Source organism: Carassius carassius, chromosome 1, assembly GCF_963082965.1.
Source record: "Carassius carassius chromosome 1, fCarCar2.1, whole genome shotgun sequence".
Lineage (NCBI taxonomy): Eukaryota > Metazoa > Chordata > Actinopteri > Cypriniformes > Cyprinidae > Carassius > Carassius carassius.
This window is the reverse complement of record NC_081755.1, coordinates 40561185-40571005: the sequence shown is the minus strand read 5'-3', so window position 1 is coordinate 40571005 and position 9821 is coordinate 40561185. Positions and strand designations below refer to the sequence as shown.

General features: G+C 36.8%; 1 protein-coding gene across 1 annotated transcript; it reads right to left on the bottom strand.

Moving 5' to 3' along the window:
• Positions 1-2902: 2902 nt before the first annotated feature.
• On the bottom strand, positions 2903-9473 carry si:ch211-66e2.5 (hemicentin-1). Its single transcript, XM_059550381.1, has 5 exons — positions 9135-9473; positions 8385-8651; positions 6910-7242; positions 6575-6823; positions 2903-2934 (listed from the first exon to the last, which is right to left on the bottom strand). The coding sequence occupies exons 1-5, from the start codon at positions 9181-9183 to the stop codon at positions 2903-2905; spliced, it is 930 nt and encodes a 309-aa protein (XP_059406364.1). The 5' UTR covers positions 9184-9473.
• Between the last annotated feature and the right edge of the window lie 348 nt (positions 9474-9821).

Below are 9821 nucleotides of genomic sequence, written 5' to 3'. Positions count from 1 at the left end.
CTGCATTTATTCAAAATAAAAAAAATTCTAATAATATATATTCTAATAATATATTTTCTTTACTATCACTTTTTATCAATTTAACACATCCTTGCTGAATAAAAGTATTGATTTTATTTAAAAAGAAAGAAAAGAAAAAATAACTGACCCCAAATTACTGACCAGTAGTGTATATTGTTATTACAAAATATTTATATTTAAAAAACATAGCTTCTTTTTTTTTCTTTTTTTTTTTTCTTTTTATTCATCAAAGTATCCTAAAAAATCACATGTTGTGAAAAAATATTAAGCAGCAGAACTGTTTCCAACTTTGATAATGAATCATCATATTAGAATGATTTCTAAAGGATCATGTGATAATGATCCAAAAAATTCAGCTTTGCATCACAGAAATAAATGATAATTTAAAGTATAATAAATTTTAAAACAATTATTTTCATAATTATGTATCACATTCAATAATTATATATCACATTTTTTTCTGTATTTTTGATCCAATAAAAGCAGGCTTGATGAGCAGAAGAAACTTCTTTCAAAACATTAAAAATAGTAATGTTTCCAAACTTTTGGTCTGTACTGTATACAGGTCCTTCTCAAAAAATTAGCAGATTGTGATAAAGTTCATTATTTTCCATAATGTAATGATAAAAATTAAACTTTCATATATTTTAGATTCATTGCACACCAACTGAAATATTTCAGGTCTTTTATTGTTTTAATACTGATGATTTTGGCATACAGCTCATGAAAACCCAAAATTCCTATCTCAAAAAATTAGCATATCATGAAAAGGTTCTCTAAACGAGCTATTAACCTAATCATCTGAATCAACTAATTAACTCTAAACACCTGCAAAAGATTCCTGAGGCTTTTAAAAACTCCCAGCCTTGTTCATTACTCAAAACCGCAATCATGGGTAAGACTGCCGACCTGACTGCTGTCCAGAAGGCCATCATTGACACCCTCAAGCGAGAGGGTAAGACACAGAAAGAAATTTCTGAACGAACAGGCTGTTCCCAGAGTGCTGTATCAAGGCACCTCAGTGGGAAGTCTGTGAGAAGGAAAAAGTGTGGCAAAAAACGCTGCACAACGAGAACAGGTGACCGGACCCTGAGGAAGATTGTGGAGAAGGACCGATTCCAGACCTTGGGGGACCTGCGGAAGCAGTGGACTGAGTCTGGAGTAGAAACATCCAGAGCCACCATGCACAGGCGTGTGCAGGAAATGGGCTACAGGTGCCGCATTCCCCAGGTCAAGCCACTTTTGAACCAGAAACAGCAGCAGAAGCGCCTGACCTGGGCTACAGAGAAGCAGCACTGGTCTTTTGGACCAATTTTGCATGTCATTCGGAAATCAAGGTGCCAGAGTCTGGAGGAAGACTGGGGAGAAGGAAATGCCAAAATACCTGAAGTCCAGTGTCAAGTACCCACAGTCAGTGATGGTCTGGGGTGCCATGTCAGCTGCTGGTGTTGGTCCACTGTGTTTTATCAAGGGCAGGGTCAATGCAGCTAGCTATCAGGAGATTTTGGAGCACTTCATGCTTCCATCTGCTGAAAAGCTTTATGGAGATGAAGATTTCATTTTTCAGCACGACCTGGCACCTGCTCACAGTGCCAAAACCACTGGTTAATGGTTTACTGACCATGGTATTAATGTGCTCAACTGGCCTGCCAACTCTCCTGACCTGAACCCCATAGAGAATCTGTGGGATATTGTGAAGAGAAAGTTGAGAGATGCAAGACCCGACACTCTGGATGAGCTTAAGGCCGCTATCGAAGCATCCTGGGCCTCCATAACACCTCAGCAGTGCCACAGGCTGATTGCCTCCATGCCACGCCGCATTGAAGCAGTCATTTCTGCAAAAGGATTCCCGACCAAGTATTGAGTGCATAACTGAACATAATTATTTGAAGGTTGCCTTTTTTTGTATTAAAAACACTTTTCTTTTATTGGTCGGATGAAATATGCTAATTTTTTGAGACAGACATTTTGGGTTTTCATGAGCTGTATGCCAAAATCATCAGTATTAAAACAATAAAAGATCTGAAATATTTCAGTTGGTGTGCAATGTATCTAAAATATATGAAAGTTTAATTTTTATCATTACATTATGGAAAATAATGAACTTTATCACAATATGCACATTTTTTGAGAAGGACCTGTATATATATATAGTTATTTCAATTATTTCAATTATTAATAATATTAATTTACAGATTAAATCGCATTTGTGTAACTTTGACGTAACGTTTCACATGTAATGTTTATCTTGTATTTATTCCACATTTCCTTGCACTCTCTTTAGAGGACGAGGCTTCTTTTTTACCTCCTCAAGACACTTCAGATTTGTGATGAGAAAGGGATGCTATTAAACACTAGAGGGAGCAATTCGACAAACAAACACTCACTCAAGGAAATGATGGCGGGATGAGTGAAGAATTGACGAAGAAGAGATGTGGGAAGTAACTGGGAGTCATTTTTTAAACCCCATCAAACATCCTTACAACTTAATATCTCTCATATTCCCCTGGAAAATAATACATGTCCTTTTATTTCACAGCTGCTTAGGAGTTTTCATACTTAGATATGACTGTGTGTTATTTAAGGCTTTTTAAGTTAACCACAGTCCTTAATTTAGCCAACTCATAAATCCAAACAAGAATCTCAAGGCAACCTCTATGTCTATAAAATGCAAATTGTCTGGTTTTAGAAAACCTGAACCTACATCCTCTTCCTTGAAAGCAAACTGTTTCTCTTTGCATGTACTTCCTCGTGTTCTTCTAAGTATTATTTATACAGCCATCGGTTGACCTTGGGTTTCTTGATCGAGACAATGGAATGGAGTTTCCGCCATTGGTTTGCAAACCACTGCATTATAAAATCAAACACCAGGTTTACACAACTACTGTGGACCAGAAATTATTTCAAAGGAGACTGTGAATCACATAGACACATGTCACAACTGTCCAGGATGAATCTCTGAGAGTTAAAGTAATGAACAAAATTAACATTAACAAATGTGTTTCAACTAAGGTAACAAACTCAACTACATCTTGTCATGTGGGTGAGTACATTTTCTATCCCTTTAATGATATGTTGCAAATTACATAATAATGAATGATAACCCAATTGACACAAAACTTTAATTAGTCTTAAAGAGCATCCAATTAATCAAACATGCTTTATCTTTTGTACTGTATTCATAACTTTTATTATTATTATTCATATTATTATTGGGTGAGTACATTTCTACAAAAACATTGAGATGTCAGAGCCATCACAGTGTGTCATGGAACATACAAATGCTCTGTTAAAAGTATCTTAAACACAATATTAATAAAGCTTACTAGGATGGATTTTACACATATGTAGGTTTGACTCTCATATTTAACAAATCATAATCACCCTGAAAAGAGAGTCCTCTAAAAATACACCTAAAATGTAAGAGCCAAGTTAGATTTTGATCTCCCATGTCCAGAAGGTCCTGAGCGTACCATCTAGAGCTATTTGTCTTCGGTTCGTTCTCAAGGTCTCTGGACTTAAACACCTGTGAAACACACACATTAATGGTGAATTCCAGATTAGGATTGTAAAAATGCTCATGAAACATTAAAACATCTGCTGTTTTGAGATTGCCTAGATGTTGAGCAGGACACATAAACAAAACATTTCAAAACTCATTTGTGCAGATCTGACATTAGATGTTTTGTGCACAAACAGGAGGATCTGTACATCAATGTTTAATTTACTTAAAAGACAATGCAATGTGGTTATTTTCCATGTAGACCCATGACGCATGATAAAAAGCAAGCAGGACTCATATTACTGCAGTATCTGTAACAATAAAAAGTGGTCATGATTAGGTCTCTTGTGAAAGAGGACCAGTTACAGGAAATCCTGTCTCTGCTTTTCCTCCTGTTGGTGTTATATAGAGATATCATAGCAGCACTAACTCATGTTACGTTTTTTTTTCTTTCACTCTGGAAAGCCTATAAAGAACAGCTTTCCCAAAAACTTAACACACTTCACTCAAAACTCATGTGATTTTGTTTTATCTGCTAAACACAAAAGCCGATATTTAAAAAAAAAAAAAAAAAGTTATAGCTGCTGTTTTCCATGCAGTGAAAAAGGATGGCGATTTTCTTTTTCTTTTTTTTTTACTTCAAAGCTCTAAGCATGTATGTTAGTCCATCCCTTTCATGGGTTTTTGAAGCTTTGTGTAAAGAGCAGACTATTTGTTGTTGCGTAAATTTAAAGGAGAAGAGAGGTGAGGATCTAATCACAACATTTTACTGATGAATAAGCAAAAGAAGAACCTAAAAGAAGAACCAGGGACAGGGAACTAGAGGTCAGAGCTCGTGAACCAAGAACATATGAAACATAGGCCTATACATACAGATCAACAACTAATCTACAGAGAGGCTACAAAACCAGAACAGGAAACAGGAAACCAATTACCAAACTGAAAGGAATGTGTATCACTGTGTCATTTCTAAATGCCACTAACACTTGTGAAAGGAAGTGTTTTAAGAAAAAGTGAAGGTTTTGTGATACTATTGAATTCAAAGTTTCAAAATGTTATCTTTTAATGATTTTGTGGTGATATAAAAAGTACACATGATTTTGTTTATAATTTAAACTGTAATGTTTTTTTTAGTATTACACTTAATACATTTTATAAGTACTAAATTGCTACTTCATTTCAAATGTGTCCTTACACTTACATTTAAATAAATGGCATTCCAGTTACAAGACATTAAAGTATATTTTAGTTTACCATCAAATGCTTGTTAATGCATTCTGCCGTGCACTTTAAGCATATTTCAAAGACAACAGAAGTAATTATGAAATTAAATATAAAAATGCACTCATGTCCTACATAAGAGACAAGAAACACTCTAAAGTTCAGCTAATTTTATTTAATATAAATTTAAACTATAATAATTTCCTTAAATTGCAATTAACACTGCAATGGGGAAGTTGTGGCCTAGTGATTAGAGAGTTTGACTCCTAACCCTAGGGTTGTGGGTTCAAATCTCAGGCTGGCAATATCACGACTGAGGTGCCCTTGAGCAAGGACCAAACCCCCAACTGCTCCCCGGGTACTGCAGCATAAATGGCTGCCCACTGCTCTGGTTGTGTGTTCACGGTGTGTGTGTGCTCACTGCTGTGTGTGTGCACTTTGGATGGGTTAAATGCAGAGCACGAATTCTGAGTATGGGTCACCATACTTGGCTGAATATCACTTTCACTCACTCACTCATGAAGAAGTGTTTGAAAACATGATTATAATTTCTGAAAGTAGTATTCTTTTTAAACCTGCAAAAGTGTACTTCTTGTTCACAAGGTTTGTATGCTATCTGTTGAAACAAAATGTGTGGAATGTCTTATCTTTTGGGAGTATCTGTTTTTGGGAGTATCTGTACACTGAGGGGATCAGCTCGGTGAATGGTACTACAATGCTACACTGGCCACAAAAAATAAAAAATAGTTTTAGGGCTTCGTAAGCTTGGGGCAGTGCATGAAAGAAGTAGGTGGTATATGATTTTGATGTTTGTAGCGGTTGAGGTCTGTTTGCATCTTTTGCTTTTTAAAATGCTTTACTCTTCAAAGTCAAATATTTAAGCTTCACTTAATTTTAACTAGGTTTAAAACTAAAATATTGACAACTGAAAACTTCTTGTGTTGCTAAATTATAATTAGCTAAGCAATGATCAATAATTTAAAACTGAGTGGGCAAACGAGTATTAGTTGGGACTGATATTAAAGGGATAGTTCACCCAAAAATGAAAATTCTGTCATTAATTACTCGCCTTCATGTCTGTCTAAACCTGTAAGACCTCGGTCTTCAAAACACAAATTAAGATATTTTTGATGAATTCCCAGAGCTTTCTGACCCTGCATAGACAACAATGTAATTACCACAATCAAGGTCCAGAAATGTAGCAAGGACATTGATAAAATGATGCATGTGACATCAGGGGTTCAACTTTAATTTTACGAAGCTGTAGGAATACTTTTTGTGCACAAAGAAAACAAAAATAATGACTTCATTGAACATTTTATCTCTTCCGCGTCACCATATAGCGCCATTTTGCAGAGTATCCACTGAACGTAAACAGCGTATGCTGCTCTGTGTCAGCTGCGTTACGCGCATACATTTTCTACATTGTTTACGCTTGGATTTAAACAAAGAAAACAAACTGTTGAAATTATGTTTTCTTTGCACACAAAAAGTATTCTCATAGCTTCGTAAAATTACAGCTGAACCCCTGATGTCACATGGACTATTTTAACGATCTCCTTGCTATGTTTCCGTGCCTTTATTGTGACAGGATCCTGGCTGTGTGTGGGAGGGTCAGAGAGCTCTTGGAATTCATCCAAAATATCTTAATTTGTTCTGAAGATAAACACACGTCCTAAAGGTTTGAAACGACATGAGGGTGAGTAATTAATGACAGAATTTTTGGGTGAGCTATCACTTTAAGAGAGAACTCAAGTAACTAAGTGCATCATGTTGCCTTGATTAGAAAATACATTAATATTTAAATTTCTAGTGCTTTATTGCTCTCACCTTTGGATTTGTGCTTGATGACAAACTGTTTGCTCTTTTTCCCCAGGATATTGGATGCAGTGCATGTATATAGTCCTGGGCTCAAAGATGCAGCTGTCAAAACAGGCTGATCAGCCTTCTCCTGAAGGTTTGAGGAGGACCAGACATACACAGGAGGTGGGTTACCCTCCGCAGTACAATCCAGCACCGTTTCACTATCCACACTGATGTCCAGTGTCTCTTCCTCTGGTCTGCGGAAGATCGGCGGGTCTGATAAAAAACAAAATTGAACAAAGGTTTAACATTAATAGCTAAAATGTCTTCACTATTGAGTATTGATGACTTTATTCACCTACATTGAACAGCAATGTTGAGAACATCAGACTGAACTGTTGGAGGAGGTTGAGGTCCTTCCGCTCCCAGTTCCAGCTGTGCTTCACACCTGTATTGAGCTCCATCATCAGCTCTGTTTGGGACAATCAGCAAGGTGGAGGACACCTGGACTGGTGTTGCAGGGGATAACTCTGAGAACGAGTGGTTGTAAACCTCAGTTTTTCCTCTGTACCATCGCAAAACAAGGTACTGGACAGGTGCGACGTTCTGCACCTCACACTGTAGCTGGTACTCTCTTCCTTCCGCCACTGGACTGCTGTGATTTACTAAATTTATGGATACACTGTCTGGTTTCTCTGCGTGAAGACAATTTCAAATTTATACAAAGGCATTTAATGTTCAAAAAACATATTAGTTTAGACCAGTTTGGACCAGCTTAAATTCCAAAGTGGTTTTGTTTTAGATGATTAGTCCTGGTCTGTTTCTGGCACAAGCTGGTTATTGTTGCAGGTCAACCTGTTTTACCAGTGTAACCATGTTAAAAGCCACTTGGTAACCAAAAGTATAGTTTGCACCAAAATGACAACTGTGCCATTGTTTAATCACCCTCATTATTCCTTGATGATCTTTTTCTTCACCAAATCTCTTGAAATTTAAATTCTGCTTATGTTCCCAAAAATGCTGCCACTCAAGACTCAGAAAAATGTTTCGTAACATTTTCAAAGTAATATGTGCATTGAGTAGCACTTAAAGTTCAGTTTTATCTGAAACAGATGAACTTTCCTCTGGAAATGCTTTATCACATTGGTTGTTTTATGTTTCATGACAGTTCAGAAATTAAATGTAATGATGATTAGTGCTGAACTGTTAATATGATCACATACACCCTAAACCCTACCATAAACCTAACTAACCAGTGTTGTTAACAAAAGAAAGTGTGAGAAGAGAAACAAACACATTTGCTGAAGCAACAATGCCATTGTAGCTTGCTTCTACAAGTCACATGCCTTGTGTTTCATGAGACTCATACCGCAAATGCAGTGCTATACCAGGTGACCAATTTCACCAAGCCAGAAAAGCCACACATATGAGACTGGTTATGTGATTAAATGCCAAAACCTATAATGTGTAAGAAACCATGTGAAAATCAGTCTATAAGAATGGATAATCTGCGTTTGGTCCAATTCTCGCTACTAGCAAACCATTAACTAAGACTTGTGCCTCAATAAAATTGGCTGCTTCTTTAGTTAGTTGTTAAGTTTAGGTATTGGGTAGGATTAGAGATGTAGAATATGGTCATGCAGAATATGTGCTTTATAAGTATTAATAAACAGCCAATATGTTAATCATCGGCATTCTAAAAAGCAGCTTATTAATAGTGAGAACTGTTCGCTATACTAAAGTGTTACCGATACTAAGCTGGTCATTTGAAGCTAGATGCATCTAATCAACTCTGATTTTTATTTCTTCAGGAGATTGTTTTAAATAGTGTACTTACTGTATAGAACAAGGTTGAGTTTTTCCTCACACTGTCTGGGTGCAGTGAAAAAAACACCATAGCAGATTGGCTCCTCAATCCAGTCAGTCAAACTGTCCACCCGCCACTGAACGCTGAGGTCATTCTGAGTTTGCGATGCGGCAATGACCGATTCCCATCCCAGCACGCGCACTGGACGCGAGGCCACACAGCTGACCGACACCGGATCCCCAAATTTCACCACTACTCTGGAGGGAGATATCTCTAGCGAGCAACTGTCAGTGGACACTGAAGGAGGTGTGAATCAGAATCAACAGTTTCACAAAATGCTGGGTTGTTTCGACCCAACTTTGGGTCAAACATGGATTGGGACCCCAAAGCTGGGTTAAATGTGGATATGGAACCCCCAATGTTGGGTTAAATTTTTACATTACATTTTTAACCCAAAAGTTGGGTTAGTAAATATTTGACCCCAAGTTGGGTTGAAACCACCCAACATTTTTTTTTGTAATATGCTATTTATAGAAAATGTAAACGCTATTTGAACACAATTATTCTGCAGTAAGCCAAATTTTATTTTTTTCTAAGAAATACTGATGTAAAAAAAATGTAAAGAAAAGTTTTGAATGAATTTTAAAAACTTCCAGAAACATTACAGTTCAGTTCAATAAGTTTTCTTGGGAAGTATATGCACCTCAAAACAGTTTACTCTCAACTTAACCTGAAATATTACTAAACAATTAATGTTATTTTGACAGAGAAACATCTTACCTATTCCGATAATGGACAGACTGAGGAAGCAAAAGAGATTGTTCTTCATTTTGATGAAAATGGTTGAAATCTGCTATAGTCCGCACACAGAGGCGAAAGGAATTCCGACTTGGTCTTGCTTGGCAACTAAAAACAGTGAACAGTGACAGCCAACAAAAGCCTTGTACTGAAGGGCCTGGAGGGGGATTGAAGTAGTGGGCCTCATTACAATCAGCTCTCCCTCTTCTCACACCTCAGTATTTCTCATCCTCTCTCTCCTGTATCTTGTGAAACTGTCCTTTTATATCACATTTGAGTCACACAGCCTACTGAAGCATTACCACATTAGAATGGCTCTTTAATCTTATAATCGTATTTGTGTTTTAACTTGTACTTGCTAAATGCAATAAATAGTTAAATGGCTCATGTTTATTGTTTTAGTGGATCACTGCATTAATCACACATAAACTATGTTTTAACTGATTGTGCACATTTAATTTTCATTATTTCATTCGTGTACCCATACCGTCTTGTTAATTTTTAAACAAGCTTATATGAGTAAAGAGCTACTGAGCTCCAGATATAGCTGTCTTAAAATGCTTCACTGCAGCGAGGTTGCTATGCCAACACTCACTCGCAGAGGTTTTGGCAGACTGAAGTCACACAGGTCACCGTGTTAAACACACAAAAGCGACACAAAGAAGACCT

What these genes read in the sequence shown, in the direction of transcription:
- si:ch211-66e2.5 (XM_059550381.1), bottom strand. Translation starts at nt 9,183, where the DNA reads ATGAAGAACAATCTCTTTTGCTTCCTCAGTCTGTCCATTATCGGAATA. An exon ending in TCTGTCCATTATCGGAATAG is followed by an intron (nt 8,652 to 9,134) that starts GTAAGATGTTTC and finishes CACCTCCTTCAG; the next exon opens with TGTCCACTGACAGTTGCTCG. An exon ending in CATCAAGCACAAATCCAAAG is followed by an intron (nt 2,935 to 6,574) that starts GTGAGAGCAATA and finishes TGTGATTCACAG; the next exon opens with TCTCCTTTGAAATAATTTCT.